The following is a 16,561-nucleotide window of genomic DNA, read 5'->3' as shown; positions in this document are numbered from 1 at the left end:
TCAGAAGACACGTACGGACGGCTAGTCGCTGGCCAGCTGGGCGTCGCACATGGCGCGCAGCCGGGTGAGCAGCGTGTGCAAATGCTTTGAGCCAGTTGCCGGCGATTGCTGGGCCCCTGTGCCATGTTTCCCAGTCAAGGTTTCCATATACATGCGCTTGTACAGCTTGGACAGCTGCTTGGGATCCTTGCCGGTCAGCAGCAGCTTGGTGAGAGTCTTCAGAGCGTTTTGCAAGCGGCTCTCAAAGAGCGTCAAATGGCCGGCAAACTCGTCGTCGGCCGCTTGGCCACTGTTAGCATCGATGACGTGAGCAAAAATGAGATGGCACTGCAAGCAAATGTCCAAAGCCGCTTGCATTTGCTTGATCTTCTGGGCGGGGTGCGTGGAAACTGTAGGAAAGTCGAACGAAATTACCTAAAGTGTTTTATGATGACATCTTTGGTACTCACGTTCGGCGAGGAACTCGTGCAGGGAGATCCGCTCCAGCTGCACCACCAGCAACTCGCCCGTTTCCTTGAGGACCTCCAGTATCTGCGTGGCCTTTTCGTAGTGATATTTGCAGAGCTGCAAGGTGGCTTTGGGCAGTTGAGAAAACTCACAGCTGCCATGGGAACGAAGTTGCGAGTAGTGAAAGGAGGCAATTCTGGTGAAAAACACGTTTGTAAGGAGCATTCTGCCAGTACATCCAAGGTGTGACCTCCCTACCTCTTGTGTATCAGCCCCGATCTAAAGCTGTACAGCACTTGGCGAGCCCCCGGGTGCTCCACATCACAGAGTTTCAGGGATTTCTGCAATAGTTCCAGTACTTCTTTGGATGCCTCCGCCAGGCTGGTCATGTCAGCTGCACTGTAGTCCTGCAACTGTTTCGCCAAAGTGAAGGTGGCAGTGGAGAGTTCCCAGTGGACAAGGTCCCATAGCTCGGCGTTGGCCTTCCTTGTGTCCAGGCAGTCCTTGGCCTTCTCATAGTAGTTGAAGGCCTCGTTGTAAAATGCTTTTTGGGTGTCCAAGGCGATGGCGCTGGGATAAGCTGGTTAGCCAGGATCTGGATAAGCTGGGGGTGCAACACTTACCTCTCATTTGGCATGGTGAGATGGGCCCGCAGGCGCATGAACCTGCCCATGTTGCAGTAGAGAAAAGCCAGATTTACATTGTCCTGAACGGCAGTGAAGGCATCGATGCCACGACGCAGGCAGTCATAGGAATTGACAGTCAGTTTCACGTAGAGCGGATCGACGGATTCAGAGCTCTGTGTGTCCTCCAGCTTGGTATCTCCTGCAGCCTTGACAGACTCCTTCTGCTTCATCACATCGCTGTATTCCTCTAAAAAAAAACGACATGGGTTTAGATCCAGAAGCCGAAATATGGGATTCCACAACTTACCCTGCGCCCAGTACATGTACTTCAGGCCCAGCTCGTTCCTAACGTTTCCCAGTCTCCGTAGCAGTTCGTTGCTCTCCGCCTTTTGGGCGTGCTCCAGGGCCAGCTCGTAGCACTTGCAGCTGTGCAGCATCACCTGCTCCACGTTCTTGACCGGGGCCAGAGTGGGCAGCTCTTCCTCCTCTCCCTCCAGCTCTTGCGACAACTCGTCGTTAATAACGCCCACGGATTTATCCTGCTCCTCGTACTGCTGTTCGTACTCCTCGATGGCCTCCCAGTGCTTGGACATTTGAAAGAAGCAATCGCCAGCCCGGCCCAGCAGGCAACTGTACTGGGAGACCACATTGGCCATGTACTTGTTGAGCACCTGCTGGCACCGGCAGGCCAGCTCAATGAAGCGCAGCGTGGAGCCGTAGTGGCGCGACTCGTAGTGCTGTTCCGCCAGGGTGGCAAACGTCAGGCAGGCCTTCTCCAGCAGAAGCAGCTTGAGGTGCACGTTCCAGGAGCCAAAGTGCTGGGTGTTGAACTTGGCACTCAACTGCCGATTGCTGGCAGTCGAGGATTTGGTTTTGGCTGTGGTGGCCAGTTCCTTGGACTTGCTCCGTTTGGCTTTGGAGCTTGGTTTCTTCAGCGCCGGCACCGCCTGTTGCTGAGTCAGCTTCAGCTGCTCGTAGGGCAGCGGGATGGCACTGAAGGGCTTGGCCATATTGGGATTCTGCTCCTCGTGCAGGATGCGCTGCTTCTCCTCCTGCTTGGCATGCGTCTCCGACTCCTTGAGCTTCTCCTCCTGGCTGCCATTGAAGTACTGCAGGCACGAAAGCCCCGAGCTGATGTGCTCCAACGATATGCTGCATCGTTCGGCAGTCGTGGCCAGGAGCGGGGCTGGCTTGGCCTTTTTGGCGTGCGACTTGAAGTCCCTGAGGGCGTCACAGATGTGGCGGACAGCCACGTTGGCCCGTCCGCCGCCCTGCTCGCTGCTTTGGTAACTCTTCTCACTGGGATAGTCGCAGTTGAGAAGATCGTCCTCATAGTCATCCTCCTCGTCCTCTTCGTCGTCGTCATATAGGGACTGGTCGTCAGAATCCTCCTCGAACTTGGGCGCCTTGGGATCTATTCCCGCTGGCACATGGAGGTCCGACAGGATGTAGTGCGAGGAGCTTACGATCTGCGGATATTGCTCCTTCGGCAGCAGCTTGATGCAGTTGTCCAGAAGGGCGCGTATGTTGCCAGCGGCCTTGGGACTGATGCGCGGCAGCGTGTTCTTCATGTTCCGCGCCACCGAGTACAGCAGCATGCCAACGGGCACGGTGAAGGGATTAACCTGCTGCTGCGGCGGATCACCCTCGGACTTCTCCGCTGTCTGGCTCTGACTCTGGCAGAGAGTGGTGAGGTCATACAGCTTGACCACGTCGTCGTTGCGCCCCTTGAACAGCCAGTAGGTGTGGCCCGCCTTGGTGGCGTTGGCCTTTAGGAAGGCCAGGATATTCTGGGCCACGTTGCGGACCACCTGCGGCGAGAACTGCGAGTTCTCCAGGTAGGGCAGATCCTCAGTCTTAATGATCTCGTACTTCTGCACAATGCCGTCTAAATGGTAGCACATCACCACCTCCGGTACGTTGCACATGAGGTTATCCAGCCAATAGTCTATGCCGGTCAGCACGTTGATGGGCTGGGCGGCGTCCCTTAAGCGCAGGCTGATGCACGGCCTGTTGGGTCCGCCGAAGATGGGCATATCGGTGCCGATCAGCATGCGTATGTCCTCGAAGGTCCACACCACGTTCCTATTAAAGGCATGGCTGGACTTGGGGTCCGGCACGTTCTCCTCGATCTTGGGCTCGGGCAGAACGGGTCCCGTGATGGGCAGTCCCTGCCTCCTGCTAGTCAGTTGCGTGGGCGTGGTGGCCACATCGTAGTCTAGCTCCTCGCCAGTTTGCTTTAAGCTGTGATACAGGAACTTGGAGAGGAGGTTTTTCGTCTGCAGCGCCTCGCGCGATCGCTCCTTTAGGCAGTAGTTGTGCTGCGTGTCGCCGTAGGTCAGTATGTGCTCCAGGATGAAGGTGCGGAGCCACTTCCAGTCGTCGTCCGCCTTGCGTAGCAAATACTTTTGGATGTCGAACTCGTCGAGGAGCAACGTGTTGCCCACCTTGTGCACCACCATACTGATGGCACTCTGGGCACTGTAAGGCAGTTTCAGCAGCTGCTTAATATTCTCCGCGTCGCTCACCACGTCCACCTCGCCCACGCAGTCGGGGAACATCTGGCCCAGCCGAAAGCTGGCGAAGCCTGCGCTCTGGTACAGCGCCTGGTGCAGTCCGTGGCTGCTGTGAGACGTGGTCAGCCAGTTGAGCGGCGGCAGATTAAGGTTCGTGTTGCACTCCAGCCGCTTGAAGTGCGCGGGGAGTGGGACGGGCGACAGCTTGATCACCGCCTGGCTCTTGACCACGTCCAGCTCGTGGGGCCCTATACTGCGGCAGGGTTCAATCTGTGGGAGAAATGCCTGGTAAGTTATGCCATTTAGATGGGGCCAATTGTACCTCTTCGTTTCTGTCTTCCATGGTTGATGTGGCTCATCCGGACACTTGACAAATTCCAATAAAGTCGTGGAATATTCAAGAAACTTCGCGTAAAGTGTGTTTTTGTTTTGCCGGCACAGCTGGCAGCTGCACCGTTGCCCAACACTGTAGTGGTGCACGGGGCTGACAACTTGTTTGCAGGTCAGGGGCTGACAGAACTCCTGTACATAGAATTAAAATTGTTATTTTCATCTATAGAATATACATTTTGCAGCTTCAAGTAATTAATTTTCAAAGGTATTAATTATGCCCAATATTTTATTAATTAATTACTCTGAAGCAACAAGTCGTTAAATTGAATTGTGGCATTTGGTACAGACCCTGTATCTACGCCCCTGTGCCAAGCTGTCAGCTGATTCCACGTGCCGCCTTCCAACACTGAGTTCACTATTTTGTTTTTCCTCACAAATAACTACGAACCGTCAGCATATTTCCCTTAATTGGATACAAAACTGACTTAAAACGATGACGCTTTTCGTCCTCATTGCGCTGCTCAGTCTCCTGAACACAATCCTGCCGGACTTTATACGGAAATACGTACGTGTCACCAGTCCAAGTTAAATCCGCCAATGGCACCCGATCTCTTACTCCACAGCTCAAAGTGTCACGTTTGTGGGGCGCCAGAAACTCGTCGGAGCTGAGGCAGCTGCAGAAGGAAGTGGACTCCGCCCGAGAGCAGGCGGACGAGGTGCGCAATGCAGAGCATTCCGGCGAGTATGCTAGGACCATCAAAATTATGCGCGCCGAGCGGAAAGTGTCGGAGGCAGAGGCCAAGCTGAAGTCTGCACGCGGCGTGGAGAATCTGATGCGAATGGGCATTGACACGGCGGCCTTTTACGGCTCGAAGGTGCTACTCTCTCTGGTCACAGTGATCGTGAGCGTCCGGAATCGCGGAACGCCTGTACTAGTAATCGACGAGAGCATAAGCTTGGCGCCGTTCACGGGGCTTCTCAGCTTTCCCACCGGCGTGGCCAATGCGATATCCGTGCCCGCCTGGGCTTTCTCCTGCAACCTTACGTTCCGGCTCCTCTACGGACTGGTAAAAAACCGCGGGGCGTGAGCCCATCCGGAAAGTTTCTTCATCTAGTTTAGTTTTTAGAAGGCGCCTGACTTTACACTATGTACTTTGTTATAGTTCGCTATGCTCCACACGCATGATCACTACATTGTAGCGTCCCAATTTTGTAAGGTGTACTCCACGCAAATTAAATGTATTTTCATTAAATAAGATTAGTTTGCTGTAACAATATTCAAATCGCGCGGGCTTGGGCCAGCGAAGCCTTACAGCACTGCTCGGTGGACCAGTGTTGCAAAGCACTCGGCGTGTGTATGCGTGTCATTTTCCCCCGATTCCGATTTGTTTAGTGTTTTTGTTAGCCGAAAATGGACAAACTAAATGAAAATGCCCGCGAGCGGAAGCAGATCAAGCTGGGCGAGATCGACACTGGTCCCATCCTGGTGGCCCTCCTGCTGGGATTCATCGCCGTCGGTGAGTAGGCCACGTGGTTGGTTGACTTTGGTCCCCGGGAGTCTCACTTGGACCTGGACATTAAATGCAAATTAAATTCCACTCCCCAGCTATCTTTGTGATCCTGCGACGCCGCTCGGCTGGCCGCAAGGACTTCCTCCTCACCGGACTAAGTGAGTCCGGCAAGAGTGCCATATTTATGCAGATGCTCCACGGCAAGTTCCCGACTACCTTCACCTCCATCAAAGAAAACGTAGGCGACTACCAGGCAGGTGGCTCATCTGCCAGGCTAGTGGACATTCCCGGTCACTACAGGGTGCGTGACAAGTGCTTCGAGCTGTACAAGCACCGCGCCAAAGGCATTGTCTTCGTGGTGGACTCGGTTACGGTCCAGAAGGACATCAGAGATGTGGCTGAGTGAGTTTCTAAACCGTTTTACCGCTCCTAAGCCTTGCTAATCCGACTTTCGACAGCTCTCTGTATACAATTCTTGCGGACAGTGCCACTCAGCCCTGCTCCGTCCTGGTGCTCTGCAACAAGCAAGATCAGACCACGGCGAAGAGCTCCCAGGTTATCAAGAGCCTGCTGGAGAAGGAGCTGAACACAGTGCGCGACACCAGGAGCCGCAAACTGCAATCCGTGGGCGACGACGACGTAAATAAGCCCATCACCCTGGGCAAGCCGGGACGCGACTTCGAGTTCTCGCACATAACACAGAATGTCCAGTTCGTGGAGGCCTCCGCCAAGGACTCGGAGCTGAGCCCCCTCACCGACTGGCTGGCTCGCCTGCTGTGAAGAGCTCACCTCCCTCTCCATCCAGGACTGAGAACTAACTTGAATCCTAAACGAACGAATGCGGAACACAAACAGATTGATATTTATTTAGTTGCTTAACTCAATGTCGCCCATGTACATATATGACATGCCTATGTGTATCGCCAGAATATGAATCCGCGCATTGTTAAAAACCATTTCCCCTACCTTTGCCTCCTTCCAACTTTCCCCGGCTATTTTTAGGTTATTATGCAAATTTTTATACCTTTTAGCATTTATTTTCTGCTAGATTTTTGATTAAGAATCATGTATCGAAACGATTTATGAAAGAAAACCAATTAAGAAGCTTAAGTGTGTACATTAAATGGGGCCTATTAATTAATTAAAGTAATTGAAAAATATTAAGAATACTCTTGCAGCTGGCAAAGTAATCAATTCAATATAGGACGAATTTGAATTCGATTACAACTAAGCCAAAAACACGCATTAAATTCAATTCTGAAAGTTTGTTGGTTTTTATTTACAAACCAGCACATGAAGTTTTAAATTTTCATAAAATTAAAACGGAAATTTTAAATAATAAAAATTGACCATATCTCAAAGTAGATAAAAATATGATGAACAACAGCGAAATTATAATTTGTTCTCTACATATTTTCCAATTGTTCCGATGATATAGTCGGCCGATCCGCCCCGATCCTACATATATAGTAGTGAGAACGGTCAGAAGACTATCCGCAATGTTTCATTCAGATAGCTTCGAAACTGAGGGACAAGTTTGCGTAGAAACGGACAGACGGGCATAGCTAGATCGACTCGGCTGTTGATGCTGATCAAGAATATAAATACTTTATGTGTCGGAACCGTCTTTCTCTCTGCGTTGTAAACTTTTGGCTAAAATTATAATACCCTGCCAGAGTATAACAATTTTTTTACTTTTTGAGAGTTCATACAATTTCATTTGAATTTGAATTGTTTCATTTTATTATTGGCCTACCTCTTGCGGTTTTTCAAAATTGCATACTTTTAAGCGGTTTGTCAATAATAGGGGCTTGGTATTGCTTTTTTAATGTAATTAAAAGTTAATTTCGTATAGCCATTTGTAATCTTTACAAAATCGAACACAGAAAAAATTTCCAAATATAAATTAATACAATTTTGGTAAAGTTGGGATTCAGAAATCTGCTTTTAATCGAATTACAAAATACAACGGTATACAAACTTCGGATTTCAGAACATATTTTGTTTGTTATTTTTATAGTGGCCATATTTTTATTATAAACAAAATAATACGAGCTTAACTTAATACTCAACTATGAATTTATAAAGTAAAACAATTTGTAAGTTTAAAAACATATTATTTTTCAAAAATATTTTTTATTTTATTTATTTTACAGTCAAGTAAAGGATTCAGAAACTCAGCTCTGATTTCACACAAAATACTGGGATTTAATCTAATAAAACTGGATTCTTTTCAGAAATTATTAATTTAATTAATTATTTTCAAAGAGCGAAAAAACTATATCCTTGAGTAGTATCGAGTTCTTAGAGCCCGAGTAAAACTATAAAGGTTTTTTAGAATAAAGTTTCACAGGTAGGTAAAACCTTATAAACAAAGCTATGCATAGCCATTTCCGTTATGATATAAATTCTACTTTGATTAATATTTTTTGAAAATTGCGCGATTTTTATTTGTAAAATTTATATTTTCGACTTCTTCTAGGTGGAAATAGATAATTTATTATTATTTTACTTTTTGTCAATAAAAATAATAAAAATTTTTTTTTAAATATGAATGAAATATAATATTTTCCTTACGTTTAAAGAAGCACAGCTGGGATGGAAGTCCATCTAGACTTGTGGTATAAATACAATAGCAGTTGGCAATCGGCATTCAGTTCCCGGCAAGGCCAACTGGCCTAAAAAAGGGATTACTGTTGGCCAAACGTTTGGCGCATGCGCAAGCTTTCAAACCTTTTTCGCGATTTGAGACCTTCCTTCCACTTCCACATCTACTGGCACGCCACGTCCACGGCCGAAACAGCTGTCGATGAGCTGCTCTGGCAGTCGATCAATCCCATGGATACGATCGGTGGAAGATCAAAAAGCCGCCACGAAAATCAATGAGCGCTCTCGCCTGCCCTCGCCGGCTCGGTCTCCTCTGACTAGATAGAGTTTCTAGGCTGGCTCGGTTCTAAGAATCGTGAGCTTTCATGATTTGCCGAATTTCTTGTGGAAGTGAGCTGGACGGATGTCCCTCTCCTAATGGCAGCTGGAGGTTGGCTGTTGGCTCTTGGTTCTGGCCAACTTCGTTGGTGGCATCCGCACCGGATTGATGATGGACAAAAGCAAAGCTGCGAATTTCGGGGAAAAGTGCGATTAAAACAAAGGCCAGTCTCGAGTCGGTGAGTTGAGCATTCTGAGTGCTCAATGGGTTTGCCTAATCCAGAGATTGTGTCCAGTTTCTGCGTAAGCTTGTTTATGGTGGATCCTACAAAGTTGGCTTTCAAGGCCTTCAAATTGAAGCATCTTGTGTGTGTGAAGGGTATTTTATGAATTTTTAAATACTGACTAAGATGTAAGGAATTTAATTAAACCGTTCAGTTAATATGTAACTGTTTGATAGTTTTTAAGTAGCAGCGGGTAGTCTTTCACCCAAGAGTCCGTTTTCTATAGGCTTTCCCCTGCTCCATATCTTGTTCTGTCTGACTTCCTGTCCCCAGAAAAATCAGACTCTGATTCGGTGTCAAGTGTACATTGGAAGCACGTGCTACGCCCGAAAAAAGAACGGCTGTGCTGAAAAAGTGTTCGAGAAATGCAAAGTGCAGCCAGAGCCAGACTTTTTACAGCTGTAGACAGGCGGATGGAGTGGGAGCCATATGTTGCAGACACGCTTTAGCCAAGCGGAAGGAGCCCCATCCCGATCCCGAGCAAGATCCCGATCTCGATCTTCGGGGCGTACACAGTAGCTGCAAATTATTCACGACTGATTAGGCAGAAAAACGCAACAGGCAAGTCGAAAAAAAACATACGATATCCTCGCCGGTATCCGATTACCCGAAGAAATCTTTTCGGCCAGAGGTGAAGCAGAATTCACTGGAAGGCAGACGGACATTTTTGAGGTTAGACGGGGGCTCTTCATAAGCTATACATACATACATATATTATATATGGTCGATATTGAATTACAATCATCGACCGTTAGTTGGCCATATAAAAAAAAAGAGACACGCACAAAGATTGAACTTGGCTTGGTCAATAAGTCTGCGATTTTTAGAAAGTCCTTAATATTCGATTTATGGGCACACTCCCTGATATTTTAATAAGCCCGCTCGCAATTACACGCCGGGGTATGATAAAATGGGCCTTTTGCCATACGCAACACCATGCCGGGCTGGCCCGGCAGATGCAGCAGGCGCCCATTAAACTTTTATGTACACAGGCGCGACGTTTTGTGGGTTTTCACGAGGAGAGTGCGAAGCAAACCGAATACCGATCGCTCACCATGCACATATGCAATTTATTTTAACACATCGTTAAAGCTCAAAAAATAAATCTTGACGCGCCGGACACTGCAATTATCACCTCTGCATAATCAGCACTGCCGGACGGACGGACGGACGGAAGAGGAGTCAACAAGGTGAGCACATCGAACATCGAGAGCAACTTATGCCCCCGGGTGGAGCTGCTCCTCCGACAGCTGGTTGCAGCCCCGGTTAGCTTTCATTTTTCGGTAACAGAAGCGGGGCAACATCGGTGTACTGAGAAAAATAAGTGGGGTAATTCAACATAGTTCCACAAAGTTATGTATAGCTTGTTGGAGACATCCTTGAGTTAGCTAGAAGAAAATAAGATACATAAATCAACAAGCGATTTTCTGCAAAAACATAGCTGTTGTTGTTGCAGTCTTATTCAAAACGAAGCCACTTTCTCATCCTATTCATCACATCCAATGCTCCTTCCAATATTCATAGTGTCCACTAAACCTTTCCTTTTGAGACTCAATTTTCTTCCTGTGTGGTGGAGCATCCGCCCAGCCCACGCGGCCTTAGCCGGGCTCCTTGGCAGCCCCATAATGGCAGCCCATTTAGCACCTTGTTGACGCGGCATCTAATTAAATGGTGCGAGACAAGGAGACCGGCCCATCGGAGCCTGGGCCCAGCTCGGTTTCAAGTTTGGGCCCCTTTCAGCTAATATCGACTGCAATTTCCATGTAATGCCAAATTGTTGCGCCTTGTTGTTTGGGCTATCGCGATGGCAATGGGTGTGGGAATGGGAGGAGGAGGGTGCTGGCGATGATGATGATGATGAGTGCGATAATGTCGGACACTTGACGCCGGAGCAGAGTCGCCGGCTGTCATCAGCGGGAATTGGCCCTGGGCCATGGCTTTCAACAACTGCAACACTTTCTCATCACACCTCGGGCGTCAGCCTGAGCTCCAGCGAATGCCAGTGCGAGTGCGAGGAGGCATTGATGATTATTTTTGATTTCTGTGCATACATTTCTTGATTAATTATAATGCCCACCGAGATCTCTTGGGGGACCCACCAGCGGCAGCTGCGAAATTTGCCCGGCAAATTGGAGCTTTGGCTCTGCCATAAACGTTTTCTCATGACACGAAGCCGGTGCCCACGGATAATTATGGGTTTACTCGGCCATTCCCCGTACTCCCAATCGCGATTTCGATCCGGATTCGGGCTCAGTGCGTGCAGCGTAGCCAGTAGCCGCTGGAGTCCCTGGAGCAATCCAGCTTCCAAGCTTCGTGTCAATTGCACATCACGCGCTATTTCATTAAGTTTATTTTAAGGGAAATTATTTTTAAACGCAATAATTTGTTGCGCCTCCAAAATTAGCGTGGCTAAGGGAATTTCTGCAGTGCCCCCCATACTTTGTTCCCACCGGATGATGCGTTCTGGCCGGTGAGGTAAATTTAGACATTTCCGCAATGAAAAAGAAAGTTGCTACGGTTGGCTAATTGCACCTCTTGGCTGGCGGTAGGAATTGCTGGGAATCTGGAGATTATGGGATTCATGAAGGATACATAGTACCTGATACTGTGGTTTATTACTGGAGTTTTACTTAAAATTTCAAGAAATCAGGGAATTATAATTTAAGTCGGAAGTTTGTTCAAACATAAAATATATACCATAGGTAAAATATACTTAAGATATGTAAATTTCCACTTCTATTTTATTCAATTTGTAACCATTTAATGCAAATTGGTTTGACTAAAAAGAAAACGTTTTAAAAATGAATCCCCAACGGGGATTTTGTTGAACTTGAGTAAAGTACATTAAAATATTTAACTTTAAATAATACGAGTAATTAATTTATTTACTTTAATAAGGGGATTTTGTTTGGAAGTGCTAAGGAAAGATCACTGACTAAAATGTTGTTTTCTAAGATATTTTATTCATTGGTACTTTTTCCATTATAATATATATTTCTATAAAAAATCCCAGCATATAATTTTGTTCTTCCTTTTCATTCGGAGCCATTTCAGCATCAACGAAAGTGTCCAAGAGGCCTTCGCAGGAGGAAATTACGATCATCATCTAAATGCAAATGCGCACACTTAATAGTCGAGGACAGACCGAAGAGGGTAGTGTGGTTTTGGGTGGTTTGGGGGGAGGCGGGTGCTGGTTCTGGGCTAAAAACACAGCTTACAACGCCGACTCAGCGTTGCGGCACGCTACTGCTATCAAAGAATTTTGCCTTTGGCAAATTAATCACTGAAACAGGGCCAAAAAGGGGCAGTCGAGACGAGGTTACGTTCGACTGTCCAAAGCGCCGGCAAAAATATACATAATAGCTGGATGGGCAGTGGCGTTTTAAAGGGGGGTTTTTGATCCAGAAAGAAACTGAAACTATTTAGTAATGGTATTCATTTGAAAAATATAATATTATATTGATAAATTACAAGAATGATTAAGTTAACATAAAAAGAAGTAAAGCTATTATTTTAAAAATATTTCCTAAAAAATATCCTTGGTTTTCAAATACTTATAAATGAGCTGTCCAAATGTACTTGAGATACATTAATTGAATTTAATTGTTCGTTTCTTTGAAGTTTTTTCCTAACAAGAAACTAAATAATTCTAAAATCGGTCTTATATATTAGTTTTCAAAATTTCTACCTAAGGATTGTAAGGAAATATATGTAGATTTGTTCAGATTACTTCGATATAATAAAATAATAATCATTGTAATCTCGAATTTCTAAATAACTTAAACCAATATTTAAAGAGGAAATTTGGTAAATACCTCGTAGCATCTATAAAATATTCCTCATTAAGTTTTTAATAGAACCCTTTTTTGGCATCTCAACCATATAAGAAACGCCCCTGAGCCCGGCTTCTGGTTTGTGTTTGTGCAGCGGTCACACTTTTGGTTTTCTATAATTTGAGTTTCGGAACGAGGCTTGGTCGGTCGGTTGGTCGGTGTGTCGACTTTGCTCCGATCTATAAGCCCTACCGCTTTAGCTCGGCTCAGAACCCCTTTTCGGCTGCTCCGCCAGTCGAAAAAAATAGAAGAAAAAAACATGCGCGGTCAGTCGTGTGCGGCGTAAGGCAACCAAATGTATCGAAATGCAACCGACCGATATAATTGCGTTTTTCGTGGATCTGCGCCAGTATTCGTTCGTATTCACTGGAATATGGCAGAGTACTAGCACCCGTACCCGTACGAACAGATTCGAGTGTATTCACATCGACTCACTCATATGGTTGGCCGAGCGACACGCGCAGCGGCCTTTTCGTATGTAAAGCACATGATTTTCCAATTGGAAAATTAGTCGTGTGTGCCGGGTGATAAGAAGGGGGATGGGGGCTGTCAGCAGGGGTGGCCAGGGGGTGCTCCATTCGGTAGCGCACGCGTGGGCAAGGCAGCCAGCCCAGCATAAAGGAGGCCGGCTAGCGAGGCGCAACCGAAAACCAAGCCATGGAAACGGGCTTAATGCCTGAGTAATTATAGACAGCCGTTCGCCAAAAATCGCATAAGCCGGCAGATAATATTTGCCAAGGAGAACACACACATCATGGGTTCATCTGCTGCGCCTGCGCCAAGAAGGACCACACACGCGGCGGCTCCTAGTCCTTGGCTAATCGCACATTTTTGGAGCTGGCTAATTGGGGGCTGTGGTTGCAGCTTTTTCGCGTTGGCCAGATCCTTCGGCCATTCGCATGATTAATGCCACCGCAGCGACGTGTGAGTTCTGCAGCTGAAGAGTAGTCGTACACTGTGAGAAAATACAAAAACATTGATGTATAATAAACCTTATTTTACCATGAAACAGAGCAAGATTTCTTTTGTAACTAAGCCAGGCTTTTATGCTTAAAATAAAGTTTACATTAAGGACTATGATTTTGTAATATTTTTTCTCACTGTGTATAAGCGACAGCAAACATAAAACTGAAAACGAAACGCTTGCCCACCCAGGTGGTGGCCGCATCTCCGAGGGACGAGGCACTGAGCGCAGGTCGCACGCCAGCTACAGATACGCAGACTCAGATACAGATACAGCAAGAGCGGCCACTACAGGTACAGATACAGATACAGGTTCAGATACAGATACTGCGCACGATTGATGGACTTCACACGTTCACTGGTCGGGATGATGGCTATCTGTGGCTCACACGTAATCACCCGGGGGTCGCGGCGCTGTGTGGGTCGCTCATCAGTCAAATTGGTCATTCCCAGTCGCAGTCACTCCTCCTATCCTTCGAAGAGACAATGTCCAAGACGATGACCTGAAAAAGGGACAAAATAACGATCTAAACGTCACGAGATCTAAATTATCATCAGGGCTGCAAAGGATTTTTTGGCGTGATTAAGTCATTTCACTTGAGGGGCTTGAGATTACAGCCTGATCTTTTAGGAGATGGCAAAATTGCTGCCAGAAATTTAATAATAAAATACAGAAATATCAAAAGGATAATCAATTTTGAAAGAAAATTATGCTTTGGTAAAAGAGCACACAAAAAAGAACAAGAACCAAGCCTTGAACATCAGATGCTTTTATTCTAAGTTATAATTTAATATAATTTATATTTATATTTATTATATTTATAATTTAATCCTAACTAAAAACTTGTTTAAAATATTTGTAATCTTATGCCATGGTTACCCTTCCCTGGTCTCCTGGCACTTTAACAAATTATGAGGCATTCATTGTCAGCAGCCAGCACTTTGGGATTTTGAATTGGCATCCTGGCAGTTATCTCCACCGATTTCCGTTTGTTTTGGCTTGACTGCAGCATGACACTAATTAAGTCCTGAGTCTCAAAGTCCCCTTTCCAAAATTCTCCCTCAAAAAACGAAAAACTCAGTGGCATACGCGTGATTTGTGTTTGTTTGTTTGGGGAGGGGAGATGCTTTTAAAAGTTTGCCGACGCCGACGAATGCGTTTTTTCGGGGGTCTTCTGGTGGCATATTTGTTCGGTTAATATGTAAAAATCTGGACCGAACTGGGGTTGGGGCCTTTGCTTTGTTTGCCATTTGCCGCCTCGGCATATTCACTCGGTTGCAACTGTGCTGTGAACGCCAAGTCTGACAGACCTTAATTCCTTTTTACGGTCATTTTAATATCCATCAAATCGCATCGCTGACTCGCAGCGCTCTACGCTCGTTGGCTTTCGTTGCTGTTCCGCTTATGGTATAGTACTGTCCCTGGGCTCGAACTCGTGCAGCGTTTAGCATTTCGCTCCCTCGCTCCCACTAGCTGCTTCCATATACTATACAATATGTCGATTTTTCATTCTGCCGATTTGTATGTGTCCGATGCGATGTGTTTTGCGGCTGTCAGTGGAGCGTTAATAGCGGCACGATGTGTGTGTACTCAACTTGTACTTTCGGCGCCGAAAGCGAACTTACTGCCGGTCGGCCAGGGCTTACGTAAGACAGCTTGGATACGGAGATGAATTTGTCGGTGATATGCATCTCTATGTTTTAAGCTAGATCTTAAATGGTTAACAACAAAAAACTAGAACATAGGAGGCAACAAAATGAGAAACTAAAAATGTTAGATATATTTTAATATCAACTTCTCAGGGTTATATGTATGTCTAAGCCTAATTATTTCTAAATATTATTTAGATATATTAATTTTAAAGGATTTTTTCATTTATATAAAACTACATAAATAACACTTTTGATATATTTATGTCTAGGCCTTGAGTTTTAATAATGATCTTAACTAACAACAAGTGGAAGTATAGGTAAAACCAATTATTTGTTAAAGAAAATTTCTAAAAAATGTACTTAATTATTTTTATATACCTAATGATGTATTATTTATGTCTTTCCACTTTAGAAAATTCTGAAAAATATATTATCGAAGTGTTCCCCCGAAAAAGTATGCTATGCTAGCAAGCATCGTATGCTAATTTGAAAGAAGTCATCTGCTGACAATTCAATCAAACTATTACATATTTTTTGTTAATTAAATAATTCAAAGGTTTGGTTAATTGTAAAGAGCTTGTATGTAATTTATATTTTGCTTTTAGGAAAAGTGGTGGTCAGTGGCCGGTTTTATGCCCACGATAATCACTCCGTAAAAAAAGCAAAATTCCTGAGCCAGGTAAGCCTCGTTTATTTACGGCATTTAACACGATCTCCGCGTGCTTGTGTGATGTTTCGGCCACGATTGAGTGCCAGCCAGTCCGCGGACGAGTGTGAGTAGTAGTATGAGTCCGAGTATGAGTACTAGTGCGAGTACAAGTGCCCAAATGGCAGTCGAGCGTGAAGGACGTACGCGCCACAAATTTGGTGGCCCAAAGCCACAAGCCGCCCAAATCGGAGCTCATAAAACCCACTTGGCTTACAGCGTGTGGCTAATGTCTGATTCGGCTCTAAGGTCTTGGGTTCACACCAAGTATGACCAATGAATATTGATGATTGTTAAAATTTAGGCAGTTTCGTTAAGTAATTTTGGAAACTTTTTCTATTTGAATCAAATTGAATTCAATAAGTACAAGTCAATAGTAAGTAATTTGTCTTATTAAAATTAAAATTATTTTATATTTAAAATTTAATTAAACCATTTAATTTAGCGTTAGCTACCTCAATTTCAATGGTGTAAATGAAGAGAATTAGAAATGTTCTGCCTCACCGATCATACACATTTTTAACCAATTTATATCACAATTTGTAAGCTATCATTAATCAAAATTAGGTAAACAAGTCCAACTAGTTATGGTAAATGATTCCCTTATTTAACGTACCAGTTTATTATATTATTTTTGGATGTTTTTGTTTGTTAATCTTTCCGTTATGAATATAACTTCTGGCACTTTATTATCGCATTTTGCATGACTCGTCCGGCCACAGACTTAGGAACCAACAAAGTTGCGGCATTCCCAACGACCGATG

General features: G+C 45.5%; 3 protein-coding genes across 3 annotated transcripts; 2 read left to right on the top strand and 1 right to left on the bottom strand.

Moving 5' to 3' along the window:
- Positions 1–7: 7 nt before the first annotated feature.
- On the bottom strand, positions 8–4,111 carry LOC108077521 (erythroid differentiation-related factor 1). Its single transcript, XM_017170886.3, has 6 exons — positions 3,912–4,111; positions 1,381–3,859; positions 1,071–1,320; positions 706–1,017; positions 450–643; positions 8–389 (listed from the first exon to the last, which is right to left on the bottom strand). The coding sequence occupies exons 1-6, from the start codon at positions 3,930–3,932 to the stop codon at positions 22–24; spliced, it is 3,624 nt and encodes a 1,207-aa protein (XP_017026375.1). The 5' UTR covers positions 3,933–4,111; the 3' UTR covers positions 8–21.
- Positions 4,112–4,307: 196 nt separating this feature from the next.
- Positions 4,308–5,197, top strand: LOC108077523 (guided entry of tail-anchored proteins factor 1). Its single transcript, XM_017170888.3, has 2 exons — positions 4,308–4,487; positions 4,546–5,197. The coding sequence occupies exons 1-2, from the start codon at positions 4,416–4,418 to the stop codon at positions 5,008–5,010; spliced, it is 537 nt and encodes a 178-aa protein (XP_017026377.1). The 5' UTR covers positions 4,308–4,415; the 3' UTR covers positions 5,011–5,197.
- A 60-nt stretch (positions 5,198–5,257) lies between these two features.
- On the top strand, positions 5,258–6,543 carry SrpRbeta (signal recognition particle receptor beta). Its single transcript, XM_017170887.3, has 3 exons — positions 5,258–5,439; positions 5,529–5,835; positions 5,892–6,543. The coding sequence occupies exons 1-3, from the start codon at positions 5,334–5,336 to the stop codon at positions 6,211–6,213; spliced, it is 735 nt and encodes a 244-aa protein (XP_017026376.1). The 5' UTR covers positions 5,258–5,333; the 3' UTR covers positions 6,214–6,543.
- Positions 6,544–16,561: the final 10,018 nt, after the last annotated feature.

This window comes from Drosophila kikkawai, chromosome 3L, assembly GCF_030179895.1.
Source record: "Drosophila kikkawai strain 14028-0561.14 chromosome 3L, DkikHiC1v2, whole genome shotgun sequence".
NCBI classification, from domain to species: domain Eukaryota; kingdom Metazoa; phylum Arthropoda; class Insecta; order Diptera; family Drosophilidae; genus Drosophila; species Drosophila kikkawai.
The sequence above is the reverse complement of the archived record's forward strand: the minus strand, read 5'-3'. Positions and strand labels throughout refer to the sequence as shown.